Raw genomic sequence first — 19928 nt, forward strand, 5'->3', positions numbered from 1 at the left:
CTCTTACTTTTCTAATATTTTAAAAACATGGTGTGTAAAACTCGCTCGCTAACTCATCAATTTTCACTATTTTGTTATCATATTGTTGTCTAAGCCACATTTTGACTTTGCATTTACAGATAACTGAAATATCTTGATTGTAAATAAGACTATGTAAACAACAGCGCACACGTTTTGACACTAGTTTGGTTCTGATCGCCGACAAGTGCACGTTACTCGTTGTATATTTAGTTTTATTCAACTTCTCCATTGTTTTAGGGCTCTTCAAGCTGATTGGAACCTCGCAGGGAGCTCTACGTGCAGTAAATTGTAAGTTTTGTAATTATATATTCAATTCATGACTTAGTTTTGTGATTTTCATACGGTTAAGCCACAAAAAACGCCTTTTTTGTTTTGAGGCACTGGTTTTTGTTGGTTTTAGGGCTCTAAAAATTAAACTAGATCCCACAGGAGAGTAATTCTTGCGTCAAATTGTAAATATTGCATTTCTTTATTATATTTATCACTAATTTTAGTAATTTTCAAACGTGGAAGTAATAAAAATTGCAATTTTGTGTTTTGAGGCATTGATTTCTGTGCGTTTTTGGGCTTTAAAAACTGAACGGAACGTCACAAGGGACTCATTCTTGCATCAAATTGTAAATATTGCAATTGTTTATCACATTCATGACTTAGTTTTGTAATTTTCACACGTGGAACTTATAAAAAAATGCATTTTTGTGTTTTGAGGCATACATTTCCGTTGGTTTTAGGACTCTAAAAATTGAACGGGATCTCGCAGGAGAGTGATTCTTCAATCAACTTGTAAGTATAATAATTCTTTAACATAATCATGACTTAGACCGATCATTTTCGCGCACAGAAGCCGTAAAATAGCATTTTGTGTAACGAGGTACTGATTTTTGTTTGATTCTTTTAAATCGCGTTTTTGAAATTGCTTTAGCATCTTTGCTACATTACAGTTTCCTGCTACATTTGGCGTAGTTTGTTCACCATAAACTAGATGGCGCTAGCGTACTTCACATTCATACATCAATTAGTTTAAAATGACACACATAGGTTGCGCTAGTGTCGCTTGTTTTTGTTTTTAGTCGAGTTAGCGTTTTATTTATCTGCATAGTACGTGTTTATATTTGTTTCTGGGAAATAAAAATTTAAGAATTTAATTTATGAGTAGAATTCATCAATAAAACACAAGTTAATATTTAAAAGTTTTGAATATATAAAATTGAATTTTTCGTAATATACATAAAATTGATCATCATTTTATATTTTTCGCATATATGAACTGAAACAGATAGATCCTCCTTGCGTCAATCAGAGTGAGAGATCAAAGCACGGAATTGTATATTCGCAATCAATGTAATGTATATGATCCGGGTAATTTGCGGCGGTTGTCGAATACATTCTTAGTGCATTCGGTGCAATCTTGGCGCATATACTTTGCTGCGCAAGTCGTTTTGCAATGACCTATGTGTCGATTACCGTGTCGGTCAGATGTTTCTCGCGCCGAACTTAGTGCGTAATTAAAATCGCACGTGCTTAATGCGATTTACGTCGTTTCTTTCGAAAGTAAATACGGGCATTTTTGTGATTGTCGCGTGTAGTTTGTGCGTTCTCGGTTCTTGACGCAGACTGTGCTTAGTTTCGCGGTAGCCACGCGGTTATTTACTTGTCGTAATTGCGTAAGGATGTGTTATGTACTAAACTCTCAATAATATTTTATTGGCGATAGGAAATGTGAATAAATAAAAATGTGTTGTTTTATTTTATGTGTTTTGGTAAAACACATGCTTTATTATATAAATGCTTTATTTACCTCCGTCGGTGATTGTGATTCGCTTGTGGAATTACATTGCACTCGTGTTAACTTATGTGTAAATAACCTGCGTGTCCACACTTACTTAATAATAACTTGGATTTATGTTTAATTAATATAAATAAACAACGTTGATGCCTGTTGAAGAAGTTTAGGAGCTCTTGTGCCAAGGAGTCTACCGATTCCGTCCCAGAAATGTTAGAGATGCGCGTATTACAAGGCAAGTTTTATTCCCAGGAGATTTAAGAGATGTCTATAATTTTCGATTTAAAAAAATGTATGTAGTTTTTAATGTTGCTAATAAAACATAATGTAATATTATATACTTCTTCATATTTCTTTCTGGTTTCCCCTTTGCCGTTTGCAGGATTGATGTTTAATCATATTCCATATAAATCTTAAGTACGTCGAGCGTGTACAATATATACCTGTTGTTTGTGCTGTGTTGTTGTTTTTAAAAAGTTGATTAATATAGAAACATAAATAGAAGAATCAAATAACAATAATAAAAACACTCGGTGGTCGAGTGGAGACGTGCACCTGCTGGCATGCTAGCAGACACGGATCGAATCTCAGGTGTAGAAGGCATTTTTCTCAAATATAAAAATAACAGGTGTAATTTGGGTTGCATATATGAATTGCAACGAAATATAAGAGAAATTGAAATACAAGTGAAGGCAATAAGAGAAGTAAGAAAGTAAGCAAGTGGCGAAACGGAGAACAGAGAAATAGGAGGAGTAGAAGAAAGGAATAGCAGAGAAGAGTGGAAGACAGAAGGGTGAGAACAGAGTAGAGAAGAGGAGGAGGAGACAGAAGAAAGTGCAACAGGAGTGGATCAGATTTTAAAATTTTTGGCACGTGTCGTTATAAGACAGTCTACGGTCGATCTCCCAGAGCGCCTCCGGCGCTCTGGTCGATCGCCCACTGCTTCGATCCGTCCATTGCTCCCGGCCCAACCTACAGCTACGATGTCTCTGCGCTTCATCCCCGAAATTATCAGGCATATCAACAATTTTTATGGTGGGGGATCACCCCCGGAGAGAGGGATTTCCTTATAAGGACAATCCTTATAAGATCTTGTTCAAATATTTCTGAGTTTAAAGCCGTCTCAAGAGAGATGACACTTAAAAATATTCTTACAAGTTCTGACCTGTAGCTGAAATGAAAGAAGGAGACACAAATCACACAGGATACCTCAACAATTTTTATAGTGGGGATCATCCCCTGAGAGAGGGAACTCTCTTAGAGACCTGTTCCTGAAATGATAGAAGGAGTGCACAAATCAAAGAAGTCAATATATCTTACAATTTATTTATTAACAATAAAGTACATGTTTAGATTTTACAAGTTAACAGAATACATGTCGCCATATTGAAACAGGACTTACGACCTGCTAAGCCGCGCACATATAAGCAAGTAGCATTTCGTATAGTTCTACCGGACTAAAGAAATTAGCAAACAGTTCATTTTCTACGTTATTGAAAATGAAAACAAATATACAGGGTGTTACAAATGAAAAATTTAATGTCAAAACAAAAAAAACATTTTAACAATACAAATATCATTCGTTTTTTACCCGAGACTCCGGGAAACTAATATACAGGGTGTTACAAAAAGGAAATTCCAAGGGCAATAAGGAAAACCCTAAAATCAACAGTTAAAACAAAAATTTTGACGAACACAAAGAAAAAATGAGTATACAGGGTGTTTCAGAAAGAAAATATTTAGTTGAAACAAAGAACCCGCAAAACTCACAAATACCGGCGATTTTCTACGTAGTGTTAGGAAAACTAATATACATGGTGTTACAAAAAGAAAACTTTAGAAACTACAAAGGGAGTTAATATTCACAACATGAAGAGGGAAATTTACAAATAAACAAGAATATTTTAATAGAAAATACAAGATTTTACCAAAAAAATAATAATAAATAAATCATAATAAATCACACTTTAATGCAAATTTTTGCGGGTTGCAGGTCGAATTCCTGCATCAAACAAATACCACCCAACGGAGAATTTAATTCCGCATCTTTAGATGCCACGCCGAAGTGATTGGGACTCTAAGATCGCGTGCAAACCCGAAAAAATACAAACATTTCAAGAAAAAGAGTGAGTGACCTTTAAGCGTTGCATCACTCAGGACTAATGTTGAAGATAATAAAAATCTGGGTAATAAATGACATTGTTAAGGGGAAATGCGGGAAGAGGTATATTTGTTTATTTTATTTTAAACCGGGAGTCGGCCGACGAAGCGACGTTTCAAATTTAGCTCGTGACTCGCCCTAAAACAGAAAAGAGAACAACAGAGATAAAATAATGCAAAGTCTAAACATGCAATAAAACTTCTACGCGAAGTGTAAAATATGATATAAATGCGACGCGAAAACGTGTTTATACACAAACGAATACTGATACTAAAAGAGATAGGTATCTACAACAATCTACAACAATATCTGTATAAGTTAAGCTAGTTAATTGCAATTTCCATCGCAAAACACTAAAATGTGAGAAATATTGCTGAAGTTTGGGGATGTTTTTCGTAGTTTATCGTAGTATTTTTATGTGCAACAACTAAGGCTCACTTAGCACAAACATTTTTGTAAAGGTCACTTCACACTATAAAACAAACTCACCGCGACTATTATGATTTATTTATATTGATAATTTATTTCCACGATTTTCAAATAGCGGAATCTTTATCTATGGACAATTCTCTATAAAATAAGCTAGTTAAATTTGAAATTTAAGAGATGAAATTTTAATTCATAAGAAAAAATGGGCAAATGGGAACCCGAGTCACTTCTACCGCTGCCCTTGTACGGTGCCCTGAATACGAGTCACTTCTACCGCTGCCCTTGTACTGTGCCCTGAATACGAGTCACTTCTACCGCTGCCCTCATACGGTGCCCTGAACACGAGTCACTTCTACCGCTGCCCTCATACGGTGCCCTGAACACGAGTCACTTCTACCGCGGTGCGGTTATTCGGAACTTATTATGACACCGCGTTCGCATGCGATATTAAAAAAACTACAATTCCTAGCGCATCAAGTACTACGGCGCATACACACAACTTTCTATATAACTCGCGTTACGGAATTTTGTCGCAATAAATTCAGATGCAAGGTGATACAGAATTAAATTCCGCATCTGGGAAAATTATTCTGAACTTATTATGACACCGCGTTCGCATGCGATTCTAAAAAACTACAATTCCTAGCGCAATGAGTACTACGGCGCATACACACAACTTTCAATATAACTCGCGTCACGGAATTTTGTCGCAATAAATTCAAATACAAGGTGATACAGAATTAAATTCCGCATCTGGGAAAATTATTCTGAACTTATTATGACACCGCGTTCGCATGTAATACAAAAAAAAAAACTAAAATTCCTAGCGCAACGAGTACTACGGCGCATATAAACAACTTTCAATATAACTCGCGTTATGGAATTTTGTCGCAATAAATTCAAACCCAGGGTGATACAGAATTAAATTCCGCATCTGGGAAAATTATTCTGAACTTATTATAACACCGCGTTCGCATGCTATACTAAAAAAACTACAATTCCTAGCGCAACGAGTTCTATGGCGCATACACACAACTTTCAATATAACTCGCGTTACGCGAAAACTTATTTATAAACAGCCAATGTAAATTTGACCAGAAAATATAATTGAATTATAAACTTACCTATGCAGCGCTCATCGGATTGCAAGGGTACGGCAAGTACTGTAATAAAAAGAAAAAATAAGTTAAAACAACAACATTTCATACAATATGATAATATTATATTCACGCATGGGAGAAAACAAACTTTCTGTGCTGAGAATCGCAATGGTCAGATAAAAGTATTTTACTCAAGCATCTCGTAAACTAAAAGAGATAATCAAGATCGGATAATTTTTATCGACGATTTTCGATAATTACTATCTCTATCTCAAAAAACGCCACTGAAAGTATTAAAAAGTGACATTTTTCAATTTTTGCCCATTTTATTCAATCGCGAATATCTCGTAAACTAAAAGAGATAATTAAGATCCGATCGCAGCGTCTTAATCTACGGACTAATCTTTATCAGATAGGCTAGTTAAAACGGAAATCTGAGAGATGAAATTTTACATCTTAAGAAAAATTGCCAATTGCTGATTATGGGGTGCTTGATACTTTTTTTCGACGATTTTTGATAATTAATATCTCTTCAACTAAGAGAGATAGCAACCAACGAATTGCTGATTATGAAAGATTGGAAAATTCTTTATCTGATAAAAATATTAAATAATTATATTTCCAACAGTAAAAGGTCAAAAAACGCCACTAAAAGTACTAAAAAGTGACATTTTTCAATTTTTGCCCATTTTATTCAATCGCGAATATCTCGTAAACTAAAAGAGATAATTAAGATCCGATCGCAGCGTCTTAATCTACGGACTAATCTTTATCAGATAGGCTAGTTAAAACGGAAATCTGAGAGATGAAATTTTACATCTTAAGAAAAAATTGCCAAGGGGGGGTGCTTGATACTTTTTTTCGACGATTTTTGATAATTAATATCTCTTTAACTAAAAGAGGTAGCAACCAACGAATTGCTGATTATGAAAGATTGGAAATTTCTCTATCTAATAAAAATATTAAATAATTATATTTCCAACAGTAAAAGGCCAAAAAACGCCACTGAAAGTATTAAAAAGTGACATTTTTCAATTTTTGCCCATTTTATTCAATCGCGAATATCTCGTAAACTAAAAGAGATAATTAAGATCCGATCGCAGCGTCTTAATCTACGGACTAATCTTTATAAGATAAGCTAGTTAAAACGGAAATCTGAGAGATGAAATTTTACATCTTAAGAAAAATTGCCAAGGGGGTGCTTGATACTTTTTTTCGACGATTTTTGATAATTAATATCTCTTAAACTAAAAGAGGTAGCAACCAACGAATTGCTGATTATGAAAGATTGGAAAATTCTCTATCTAATAAAAATATTAAATAATTATATTTCCAACAGTAAAAGGTCAAAAAACGCCACTGAAAGTACTAAAAAGTGACATTTTTCAATTTTTGCCCATTTTATTCAATCGCGAATATCTCGTAAACTAAAAGAGATAATTAAGATCCGATCGCAGCGTCTTAATCTACGGACTAATCTTTATAAGATAAGCTAGTTAAAACGGAAATCTGAGAGATGAAATTTTACATCTTAAGAAAAAATTGCCAAGGGGGGGTGCTTGATACTTTTTTTCGACGATTTTTGATAATTAATATCTCTTAAACCAAACGAGATAGCAACTAACGAATTGCTGATTATGAAAGATTGGAAAATTCTCTATCAAATAAAAATATAAAATAATTATATTTCCAACAGTAAAAGGTCATAAAACGCCACTAAAAGTGCTAAAAAGTGACATTTTTCAATTTTTGCCCATTTTATTCAATCGCGAATATCTCGTAAACTAATGGAGATAATTAAGATCCGATCGCAGCGTCTTAATCTACGGACTATTCTCTATAAGATAGGCTTGTTAAAATGGAAATCTGAGATATGAAATTTTACATCTTAAGAAAAATTGCCAAGGGGGTGCTTGATACTTTTTTTCGACGATTTTTGATAATTAATATCTCTTAAACTAAAAGGGGTAGCAACCAACGAATTGCTGATTATGAAAGATTGGAAAATTCTCTATCTAATAAAAATATTAAATAATTATATTTCCAACAGTAAAAGGTCAATAAACGCAACTGAAAGTACTAAAAAGTGACATTTTTCTATTTTTGCCCATTTTATTCAATCGCGAATATCTCGTAAACTAAAAGAGATAATTAAGATCCGATCGCAGCGTCTTAATCTACGGACTAATTTTTATAAGATAGGCTAGTTAAAACGGAAATCTGAGAGATGAAATTTTACATCTTAAGAAAAAATTGCCAAGGGGGGGTGCTTGATACTTTTTTTCGACGATTTTTGATAATTAATATCTCTTAAACTAAAAGGGGTAGCAACCAACGAATTGCTGATTATGAAAGATTGGAAAATTCTCTATCTAATAAAAATATTAAATAATTATATTTCCAACAGTAAATGGTCAAAAAACGCCACTGAAAGTACTAAAAAGTGACATTTTTCTATTTTTGCCCATTTTATTCAATCGCGAATATCTCGTAAACTAAAAGAGATAATTAAGGTCCGATCGCAGCGTCTTAATCTACGGACTAATCTTTATAAGATAGGCTAGTTAAAACGGAAATCTGAGAGATGAAATTTTACATCTTAAGAAAAAATTGCCAAGGGGGGTGCTTGATACTTTTTTTCGACGATTTTTGATAATTAATATCTCTTAAACTAAAAGGGGTAGCAACCAACGAATTGCTGATTATGAAAGATTGGAAATTTCTCTATCTAATAAAAATATTAAATAATTATATTTCCAACAGTAAAAGGCCAAAAAACGCCACTGAAAGTATTAAAAAGTGACATTTTTCAATTTTTGCCCATTTTATTCAATCGCGAATATCTCGTAAACTAAAAGAGATAATTAAGATCCGATCGCAGCGTCTTAATCTACGGACTAATCTTTATCAGATAGGCTAGTTAAAACGGAAATCTGAGAGATGAAATTTTACATCTTAAGAAAAAATTGCCAAGGGGGGGTGCTTGATACTTTTTTTCGACGATTTTTGATAATTAATATCTCTTCAACTAAGAGAGATAGCAACCAACGAATTGCTGATTATGAAAGATTGGAAAATTCTCTATCTGATAAAAATATTAAATAATTATATTTCCAACAGTAAAAGGTCAAAAAACGCCACTGAAAGTACTAAAAAGTGACATTTTACAATTTTTGCCCGTTTTATTCAATCGCGAATATTTCGTAAACTAAAAGAGATAATTAAAATCCGATCGCAGCGTCTTAATCTACGGACTAATCTTTATATGATAAGCTAGTTAAAACGGAAATCTGAGAGATAAAATTTTACATCTTAAGAAAAAATTGCCAAGGGGGGGTGCTTGATACTTTTTTTCGACGATTTTTGATAATTAATATCTCTTTAACTAAAAGAGGTAGCAACCAACGAATTGCTGATTATGAAAGATTGGAAATTTCTCTATCTAATAAAAATATTAAATAATTATATTTCCAACAGTAAAAGGCCAAAAAACGCCACTGAAAGTATTAAAAAGTGACATTTTTCAATTTTTGCCCATTTTATTCAATCGCGAATATCTCGTAAACTAAAAGAGATAATTAAGATCCGATCGCAGCGTCTTAATCTACGGACTAATCTTTATAAGATAGGCTAGTTAAAACGGAAATCTGAGAGATGAAATTTTACATCTTAAGAAAAAATTGCCAAGGGGGGGGTGCTTGATACTTTTTTTCGACGATTTTTGATAATAAATATCTCTTAAACTAAAAGAGGTAGCAACCAACGAATTTCTGATTATGAAAAATTGGAAAATTCTCTATCTAATAAAAATATTAAATAATTATATTTCCAACAGTAAAAGGTCAAAAAACGCCACTGAAAGTACTAAAAAGTGACATTTTTCAATTTTTGCCCATTTTATTCAATCGCGAATATCTCGTAAACTAAAAGAGATATTTAGGATCTGATTGCAGCGTTTTAATCTACGGACTATTCTCTATAAGATAAGCTAGTTAAAACGGAAATCTGAGAGATGAAATTTTACATCTTAAGAAAAAATTGCCAAGGGGGGGTGCTTGATACTTTTTTTCGACGATTTTTGATAATTAATATCTCTTAAACTAAAAGGGGTAGCAACCAACGAATTGCTGATTATGAAAGATTGGAAAATTCTCTATCTAATAAAAATATTAAATAATTATATTTCCAACAGTAAAAGGTCAAAAAACGCCACTGAAAGTACTAAAAAGTGACATTTTTCAATTTTTGCCCATTTTATTCAATCGCGAATATTTCGTAAACTAAAAGAGATAATTAAGATCCGATCGCAGCGTCTTAATCTACGGACTAAGCTTTATAAGATAGGCTAGTTAAAACGGAAATCTGAGAGATGAAATTTTACATTTTAAGAAAAAATTGCCAAGGGGGAGTGCTTGATACTTTTTTTCGACGATTTTTGATAATTAATATCCCTTAAACCAAAAGAGGGAGCAGCCAACAAATTGCTGATTATGAAAGATTGGAAATTTCTCTATCTGATATAAATATTAAATAATTATATTTCCAACAGTAAAAGGTAAAAAAAAACGCCACTAAAAGTACTAATAAGTGACATTTTTCAATTTTTGCCCATTTTATTCTATTGTGAATATCTCGTAAACTAAAAGAGATAATTAAGATCGGATCGCAGCCTGTTAATCTACGGACTATTCTCTATAAAATAAAATAGTTAAAACGGAAATCTGAGAGATGAAATTTTAATTCTTAAGAAAAAATGGGCAAGAGTACCAACAGGAAATTTTGCTGATGTTTAAAGCTGTTTTTCTCGCTGCTCTAGTAGACTATGGGGGTTAAAAGGAATATAAGTTTAAAGAAGAACCCTTTCGGTACAACGTAGCAATATTAATTTCGCGAAATATTGCTGAAGTTTGGGGGTGTTTTTCAGTTGGTTCTAGTAGATTAAGAGAATTGAAGAGAGTTGATAAGATAGTTGATAAAATACTCCAAATAACAATACCAATACAGTCGAAGTTTATCTGCGCGAGCAAGGCTGATATTAATTTAATTATTTACTTACCAGTCGTCTTCTATACATCTACGTCAAGTACTGTAACAAAATAATACGATGTGAAACATTTTGCACGCTACGGCGATACTACATATCAAGTATTGAATGATATATATTACTTACAAGCTAACATGTGCCAATAGCCGACGGAAAATAATTTCACGTTTTCTAACATTGCACACACTATAAATTATCAATAACACAACACATTTGTTATTATTACATGGCGTTGATTCGTGATCAAATTAACTCGATTTACCGAATTAATCGCAATAAAACATAGCAACTCGCGAAAGAAATGCACAGAGTAACCGACCACAGCACATGCCCGTAATTTCTACTCGACTCAAGTAGGTACCAGCCACGCCGACAAGCCATTTGCAACTGCGCAAATGCAAGTCACTGCAAGTTTCATGCAGCGTGTGCGTTTCGACAGCACAGCGGCTCAAGGACGTAAACAATCAAATATACAAACTGATAAAAACAAAACCTGCTGCACCAATTCGCGCGATCGCACACGACACGCACGGTTGCTTTCAAGACTATGTGCAGTGCACTCACTACAACCTACAAACAACCGGCAGCGGTAAGTGCGCTTAGAATTTAATGCAAATATGTGCATTGAAACGCTATCTTGACTTGACTTATAGAATCATTGACAGATTCAAACGAGCATTAATTTAAACAAATAAATATGAGAAAATATTAAACTGATTTATATAGCTACAAGTTCTAATCTATTTCGCATTTTTAAAATAATTTAATTAAAATGATAAGTAGGTTTGCCGCAAGCCCGGACGCATGTATATTTAATTAACAAACGTTCAGTGCTACCTGCGTTCCAGGTTTTTTTATTTCGCATTGAAATGTAAACTTACAAACAGTTCACTTTTGCAATTTGTAAAATCCTTCGCGTCAGATATACGTCTTGCATATTACCACAATATAATATCGTAAACGTGGTAAACGCTCTTCTGGTCCAATTTACACGAAATCAGCCAACGAAAATCATAAATCATCCCACACATTTCGAGCATATTCAAAAGCGCGTGTTGACGCTATGAAAATGAGACGCAAGACGCATTTCATCCGACAAATATTTATCCGCTGATTGAAACTGATTGCGTTGTCGAGCTCCGGCGAGTCGGGGTGATATTTATTATTCCGGGCGACACAAAAAATTTGCAAGACACGGTGACTTTTTATTAAAGATACAGGTACACAAGAAAATTAGGATTAGCGTTTCTTTTTCAATTTGAGATTTTTCTTATTATGCAAAGTTTCTAAGCTATCCGAAGGAACCAGATGAGTTTGATCATCAGTTTGTGTGAATTTAGTAACCATTTCTTTATTACTTGACGATGAAACCATGACTTCTAATGCTATCGGGGATCTTCTGTTCAGATACAGAATTTGCGGATGTAAATTGACAGTTATCATTCCTTAAACATCTCAGAAATTTAAATAAATTCAATTTAATAATATATTTAAACTGTTATTACCCAATAAAAAATATAGCATACATATGTGATGACCAACATAATGCATATCTTTCCATATCTGCTTATAATCTTCGTCGATGATAGCAATGGTAATGTAGTTAATCATAATAAGATTTAATATCATGAATATAAGTTTGCAACCAATTGTGATAGGGTGTGTGCTCTTGTATTTATGCGGACAGTATAAATACATACAAGGATATCTTCTTACACATATATTAAAAGCATCAGAAATTGCTCCTTGGCAATTACTTTGCATGTGAACAAAAATGAAGAGCGTCAGGATTGCAATCAGCGAAGAAAATTGGTCGAAACACATTAAAATGTAAATTAAGGGCAATGTTGCCAAGTCAGAGCGGGGATAAATTGATTGCATGTAGCTAAAACGATTAGTAAAATCTAAAAATAAAACAAATTTGTATTAAAAAATTTAGTTAAATTATAATGCTTACACTGACATTGTTCTATGAAACTTTTAAACTGCCTCTCGTAGCAAACTAGAGCATTTGCCATAGACACAGGAAATTCAATTCTTGATGCGTGGGCGATTGGATATCTCAAGTTGCCAAAGAAAACATGATGTCCAGCGCATGTTAAAGCCGCCGATGACATGTGACAATGCGCGTAGTGCATGCATCTGTATTGCAGACACTTGCAAAAGATCAATATCCTAAAATATTATTTTATATTTCACATGACTTTTAACATTTGCTTATTTACGATGAAATAAGGATAAGGATAATAAAAAGATATAAAACTAACCATAAATTATTATTCTTTTCAATAATCATCTGGAGTATGCATTTACCAAGTACATAAAAACAGAATGATTGCAGAGAAAACTGCAAAATGACCCGCACACGCCACGTGTTCCACATTTCTCCCTGAAATTGTTTTCGTTGATTATTACACTTCCTTTATGTACTTCCTTACGGCATTAAAAACTGTTCGTTTCTTATTCTGAAAACATCGATCGTATATATTCAGCCCTAACCAAGGGCCGTTCAAAACGTTGACGGGATTAAACATGTAACCGAGAAAGTGCAAGGAGAAGTATGATATAAATCCGGGTCGTAATGGATGATATACAACGTTGAATGTGTATGCCATAAAATTCATAGATGCGATCAATAACATTTGTCGATGGGCGGGTTTTTCCAACTGGTAGAAACTGATTTCACTGTTGTTTGAACTAAAATTACATAGTTACAATCATTAAAATTCTGTTTAGGCATAAAATAATATAAAATTATGTTCTTACAAATACGTAGCCGAACCTAAAATAATTGCTATATATAAAAACATCCAAAAGTAGTATTTGATGACATTTTCGCATAATCTACAGACGTAGATAATCAAAATAGAAAATCCGATGAATGTTGAAAGAACCTTGAATTTTTCCATGTCGTATGATGATAAGTACGTGACGCCGATTACGAATGTGGCGAGATGTGATAAAGTGTCCGCTAGACAAAGATCTACAATTATAATAAAAGCATAAATTCAATCAGTGAATTATAGTGATAATATAAATATGAATACCTATTATGGAATCGTAAAGAAGGCATGTAGCAATGTGGGGCGCATAGAATTCAACATATTCAAAGAATGAGGCTTTTAGACATGTGGCTATTGGTTCTTTTAATAGATTCAAGGATTCTAGTATAAAGCTGTTAGATTCCTCTAATTTACTCATTGCAGTTTAAAATACTTTTTAAAATAAAAATATAATTACAAATATTTTGACAAATGTGATAATTTTGACATATTGAATTGTCAAATGTCAACAAGTATGTATTTTTCAGATTTTTCTATGGTTTATAATGCAAAATTTAGAAATCAAATGTTTGGAAAATACACACAAAATGATTACTGTGGATTAAATTCGATATATTTTTATTAGCAAAAGTTCATCGACATTAAACGCCGCTTGATCAGTTTTATTGCGCATATATTTTGTGCCAATGCTCACATATTATTGATTGTCATAATGTTATGCGATTTGCGAGCAATGTTAACAAATCGAAATTCCATGTTTTCCGCAACTTCCTACGCAATGCGCATTTTCCGGATGCCAACTTGTGTAATAACAATATTTATTTCATTAAAACCTAATGTAAAAGAAATAAACAAAAATATAATAAAACAAGATATATAGTTATTTATAATAATACAAAGAGGATACATAATTAGGTATGATTAACTACAATATAACATTTTAAATAATAATTTATAACAAATCACTTTAACTGCTTTTTGTTCAAGTCTTGAGGTAAAAATACTAGTCATCTTCATATACTTTAGCAACACATTCCACAGGTTATAGCAGAGAGGAAACTTCTTCCTTCAGGTTTGGGAGAAGCGTTAGTATTGGAGGTAGTGGTAGTATTATCAGATGACACCTGAAACAAAATATTAATGTTAAATGGCAATTTAAACATGTTTCCATTAAAATTTGGGAGAAAATGCATAAAAGTTCATTTATATACTCTATTCTCTAATTCTTAAATTTAGTCCTCCTCGTCATCTTCCTCTTCATCCTCATCTTCTTCATCTTCATCTTCTTCACCTTCACCTTCACCTTCACCAAGTTCTTCTTTTACAGGTTTCTCTGGTGGTAGATGAGCAATCCTCCAAGCTTCCTCTTCAGCCCCAGTAGGATCATCAATTTCCATAATTTCAGGCCCAATCGGATAATCTTGTTGAACTGGTGGAAGTGGTTGCGGTGTATAATTATGAGACACGTATTTTTGCCCATCGCCTAGATATATATTTTCAAAGAGTTTTCCTTGAGTTGCAAAACAAAAAGCACCCGGCCAAATATTTGATCTTACAATGGATATTGCCATTGTTGGATTGATATTTGAAGAGGTTCTTACAGACCAAGGAGCAACTGCATCCAAAGATGAATCTTCACCTAAAGAGGTTAAAAGAGGTGGACCTGTTTCTGGTTCAGCCATATTTCCACGTGGTTTATCCCTATCCCCCTCGTCTTCTTCTTCGCCTTCACCTTGTTCTTCTTCTCCTGGTAATTCTCCATCAGGGTTAGGATTCCACCAAGTTGTACGACCCTGTGGTAGGATATACTGTGAATGATGTACCCAGAATGCCATACTGGGATCTAACAAATCATTCAGTGGTAAACCATCAAAACGTGAGTTTTCAGTAAAATCAGTTTTCATTGGAGTGCCTTTTGGATGAAGTTCTTGTTCTGATTCATCTTCTTCTTCCTCCTCCTCTTCATCAACACCCTCACCTTCTTCTTCTGAAAACGTATAATACCCTAATGGAGATATCTGAGAACCTGCTGAAATTCTAGCAATCTGCGCTCTAAGGTAATTCATTTCAACTCCCGGAAACTCTGGGTATGTACACAACGATTGCTCCAGGTTTCCTGTGATTGTCTTCCTGATTAATCTGGCAGCTTTAATCTGTTGTGGTGTTACATCGGGTAGTTGGATCCATTCATCTCCAGCCTCATTACAAACATAGTATACTTTCTTATTCACACCAACACCTGGAGGTTCCATTGGAATTTCCGGAGGTTCTTCATAATGATTTACAGGCAATGGAGGAAGTGGCCTAAACATCCTAGAAGAAGTACTTTCTTCACCCTGAATCTCCTGAATCTGATCAATACGTGATTGTTCTTCTTTTACCATTTGCGCTGCTGTTTCAGCCTCCTCTTTCATTTTCAATTCTTCTTCCCTTTTGCTTTCGGTAGATTCATGTCGTTTGACAAGTTCTTCGTCTTTCAACTCAGTTTCCAGTACAAGATAATTCTTGTAATCTCCATAAATCTTCCCCCAGAAACGTACACTTGCAACAGGTTCACTCTTAACAAACCTCATCATAGACATCATTATCGCAAACATTTCACTCCTTGGCAATCCAACACCAGCTTGCTCAAAGTAATACAATAGCAATAGCATATTATTATGAGTCATATCGGCAATTTCCATATCTTCAGGATCCATAGTACTTGGTTCATCTGGCTGTAAAGGCATCAACAAAGGCTGCCATTTTTTGCATAACTTATATCTCGGTGGATGGACATAGATGTCCTCGAGATGATCAGTCAAAGGCCTAAAACGTTTCTCTTTAACTTTCCTGCTGTATTCTTCGAAGAAATCGATGACATTTTCAGGTCTTTCGGCTAGGATCTTATTCAGAACATCAGTGAGATGGTCGTACAAATTGTCGCCAGTAAGAGTACTCCCTGTCTGGAGAAATGTCTTCGCTCGAACAAATTCATTATCCGCGTCAGGAACGATCGGCTTAAGAGAATCATCTTCAGGAGGATGATTGAAATCGTCATAATCTTGTAACATGACTAATTATTTTGTATGCAAAACGTACATGCATACGCAACTATTGTTTATGAAATATAAATAATATTCATTTGTGTCATAGAAAAACACAAAGCATGCTGCGATAAATATTTACATTGTTTGATGACTAATTCAACAAAACTTTTTTTTTAATAAAATAAATTTTTGATGAATTAATACTCAAGGTAAATTTATCTAATCTCATAGTGTGTGTAATACAATATTTGCAATTTTATAGGGTTTTACAAAAGTTTGTTTGTATGAAAAACGACGTGACAATCAACGCGACAATCGAATTAGTTATCGGTACGTGCGCGGACTAGGGTCACACGTAATTGGGTGGTAATTACACACATAAATTAATTATTAAACGTACGCTCATAGACTAAAAATGTGAAGTGTCTCATCGATTCATATCAAGCACATCGATTGTTTCAATTATTACGTTACAAAATGTTCATATTTTCGAGAGCACTTAAGTTTTTAGAGTTTAGTTTAGTTTAGTTATTTCAAGGATTTTTAGTTTGGATGATTACATAAATCGATGCTTACCCATTTTGTGTCACCAATACGATATTTTTCTAGATCTTTTTTGGCACTTGAGGAATGCATCGCCTTGTCGAATGCTTCGGTAGCATCGCGTCCAGCAAACTCTTGAACTAATTCCGGTCCGCCTGGATGCTAAAAATAAATAAAACTTGTCAAAACGATAAAAATAAGTAAAATTATTTATCTATAATAGTATTAGGTGTAATTGTTGATAAAAAAATACCTAGAGTATGAATACATTTCAAATTGATTCAAATATCGACCTTGAATTTCCATGAAATTCTATAGCGCAGTTATGAGCAGTTTATGTAGTTTCAAACGTCGATTTTAATGCATTCAACGCTCCGCGCTGTGAGTTAACATTTCAACTTTTCAATTTTTCAATATTCAGAGTGCGATATTGTGCCGGCAACAGAGTATCCGCAAATACTCTGCAAATATCGCTGGATGAACATGTAAATCTAATATATCACGACTGCATCGACAGGATGTACCACGCCTGCAGTCGACCGCGCAGTTATTGAATCAGTCAATGAAAACCGCAGCAAAATGCACAAAAATCCCTCACACATTCACAACAAAAGCCAACGATTTATGTGGTTTACCTCGTCGAGGAATGGCGTAACATCGTAAACGACGTCTCTGACAACGATCCATGTGTCTGTGCCGTTTTGTCCATTGTGTTTGCGGATTTCGTCCGGTGAATAAAACATTGTCTAAATACTTTGTTTCACACAAAAAAAGAAAAAATAATACGCGCACGAAAAACTCGTTTATTAACTTGCTGCTTGCTATTGTATTATTGTAGTTTTGTAGATAATTATTAAATGTATTTTGTTGATGTATCACTTTTTGGTTTGTGGTTTGTTGTGCGGTTAACTCGCGATTGACGATTAGCAAACAGTTCGAGTTGTTTTAAATGCGCTCATAAATGTTTATCGTTAGTTGTGTCTTGTTTGGTTATCGGTCGCGCTCGCTCTACGAGCGTCTGAATCGCCTAAATTATAATCTTCCTTGTTCTGCGCAACATAATCGACTTCACACTGTCAATCATGTGCGCGTCAAGTACGCGCGATCAGTGCATGATGTCTGGAATACATTGCACTTGATTGGAACGTACGTGCCTTCCGCTTTATTATAATATCGCGATGACAATAGCAAATTTATCTGTACGCCACTTGAGTTTTAAGATGGGAAAACTAATTGTGAAAAGTATTTGCGAAATACCACAATGAGCTCATTCTTAATTATTATTGTGAAATTCAATGAATATATGTAGACATGGATTTTTTTTGAAGAAATGTTTATTTTGGTGTATTACAATAAATTAGTCATTATTTATTGTTTGTTTATGTGGGTATATCTATAGATATTATTATTGTATTGTTATTGATAGCACGTGTTAACCCTTGGACTTTAATTCAATGATTTCAAGGATTTTTGATAATTTTGATTCATTCACAAATAAAAAATTAAAAAATTAATATTCTCTGGTTTCCATCTTTGAATTTAAGATTTTTAGCGTTTTAATGAAAATGTTTATTGTAAACTTAAAGTTTTTGAAATTATCAGTTTTCCAGTCAAGCAATGCTCATTTGAATGATCTTATCGCTTTGCATAAATCAATCAACGTTATATTTTATACCTAAATAAGCTTTTTAACTGCATTTCCACAAATTAACTTTTCACAACAATGCTCAATGTTTTGTACTATCACTATTTCAAAAAATGCATTCTCAGTTGTACAATGAATATTTAAATACAGATAATTAAAAGAATATGGCGATGAATATGATTATCGAGCAAAGTATGTAAATTGGTTAATTTAAGCCAACATGACGTAATTAAAACTAAGTTAGTTGTAAGTTCACGGCGGCGTCTTTTGAGCGGTCGACATTTTAAATTTTTATCGAGGCACGCCTTAATTAACGAACGTGACGCTCGTTTCAAGTTAGCTCTCGCCGGCGGAAACATGATAACAAATTAATTCGATTAAAATACTGGCATCGATTACGAAAGAAAAATTCTCAAGTGAAAATTATTTCTAGACTCATATTCCAGAAGTATATTAAAATAACCAAAAATCATATAGGTACTTCCACGAAATAACTACATTATCAAACTACTGATAAGAAATTAATATTGAACATAAGATGTTCTATGCAGATTAATAAAATTGGACCTGAAAAGAAGAAAAAATGAATGAAATCTATTTTCGTTATGAATGTGTTCAGTTTTTTTAAATCGTTGAAACGCATAAAAATGTGCGCTTGGATGAAATGTAAGGATTTCCGTTCTAAGCTCATGTTTTCTGACAAACGTCATGCGTCCTTTTTTTTATTTACAGAGATGAGCTTTTAATGTATTAAATTCATCATTTTTTAGTAAAACGTGTCGATTATTGAATTTATTCGTATCATAACATTTGGTTAACACAAAAAAATGAAGTTAAAATATTGTTCTTGAAACGTTACGCGATGTTCACGTTAAGCAGTTTCGTCCATTCATACTTCACACTTCCCATCCGTGCGCAACAAGTAGAAAACTGGAATTATGCCATGCGTGTATTAAATTTTATTCTTTCCAATGCTTCCAACGTGAAAAACCACACAAAAATGTTTGCGCATATGCAAATGCAAACAAACGCGAATGTGAAAACTCGCACGTATCATTATGTTGCGCATGACACGCATTATGATATTATGCGGACACATGTAAATTGTGATTCAATTTCACCGTCGAAAAACTGGAATATAATAAAAATAAAATAAAAAGAAACGCACACATAAACAGTACAATAAAAGCTGTGCAGAGAAAACGTAAAAATGTAAGAGAACAATATAATTAAATGATATTCGTTTGCATATGAAATAAATATGCTAATTTTTTCCGAATTTTAGCGGTTTTCCTTTAAATTTATTCATTGGTTTAATTATAACACAATTGTCAAATTAAAAGAAGAAAACTCGTCATAAAAATAAACGTGCGTTCAAAATTGGTGTGCA

At 33.6% G+C, this 19928-nt stretch overlaps 3 protein-coding genes and 1 long non-coding RNA gene across 6 annotated transcripts; all 4 read right to left on the minus strand.

The window, feature by feature from the left end:
* Positions 1 to 3946: 3946 nt before the first annotated feature.
* Positions 3947 to 10580, minus strand: LOC135792883 (uncharacterized). Its single transcript, XR_010548482.1, has 3 exons — positions 10551 to 10580; positions 5519 to 5557; positions 3947 to 4103 (listed from the first exon to the last, which is right to left on the minus strand). It is a non-coding gene; the product is annotated as an uncharacterized lncRNA (long non-coding RNA).
* A 1142-nt stretch (positions 10581 to 11722) lies between these two features.
* LOC135792877 (protein-serine O-palmitoleoyltransferase porcupine-like) lies at positions 11723 to 14045 on the minus strand. Of its 3 annotated transcripts, none has more exons than XM_065303667.1 (7): positions 13586 to 14045; positions 13321 to 13521; positions 12977 to 13235; positions 12806 to 12927; positions 12502 to 12713; positions 12044 to 12442; positions 11723 to 11983 (listed from the first exon to the last, which is right to left on the minus strand). In XM_065303667.1, exons 2-7 carry the CDS (start codon positions 13377 to 13379, stop codon positions 11778 to 11780), a joined length of 1257 nt encoding a protein of 418 aa, XP_065159739.1. In that variant the 5' UTR covers positions 13380 to 13521; positions 13586 to 14045; the 3' UTR covers positions 11723 to 11777. The 3 variants fall into 3 exon arrangements, with proteins under 3 accessions (XP_065159739.1, XP_065159738.1, XP_065159737.1); XM_065303666.1 differs by having other exon boundaries at positions 12989 to 13235; positions 13305 to 13521; XM_065303665.1 differs by having other exon boundaries at positions 13305 to 13521.
* A 134-nt stretch (positions 14046 to 14179) lies between these two features.
* LOC135792879 (cytochrome b5-like) lies at positions 14180 to 18024 on the minus strand. Its single transcript, XM_065303670.1, has 3 exons — positions 17529 to 18024; positions 16927 to 17055; positions 14180 to 14445 (listed from the first exon to the last, which is right to left on the minus strand). The coding sequence occupies exons 1-3, from the start codon at positions 17634 to 17636 to the stop codon at positions 14344 to 14346; spliced, it is 339 nt and encodes a 112-aa protein (XP_065159742.1). The 5' UTR covers positions 17637 to 18024; the 3' UTR covers positions 14180 to 14343.
* Rsph4a (Radial spoke head protein 4a) lies at positions 14452 to 16869 on the minus strand. Its single transcript, XM_065303652.1, has one exon. It carries the CDS (start codon positions 16372 to 16374, stop codon positions 14554 to 14556), a length of 1821 nt encoding a protein of 606 aa, XP_065159724.1. The 5' UTR covers positions 16375 to 16869; the 3' UTR covers positions 14452 to 14553.
* Positions 18025 to 19928: the final 1904 nt, after the last annotated feature.

Source organism: Atheta coriaria, unplaced genomic scaffold (assembly GCF_025399875.1).
Source record: "Atheta coriaria isolate IRGN ID8LTWV9N9 unplaced genomic scaffold, Caltech_Dcor_3.1 hic_scaffold_5_pilon, whole genome shotgun sequence".
Classification (NCBI taxonomy): Eukaryota; Metazoa; Arthropoda; class Insecta; order Coleoptera; family Staphylinidae; genus Dalotia; species Dalotia coriaria.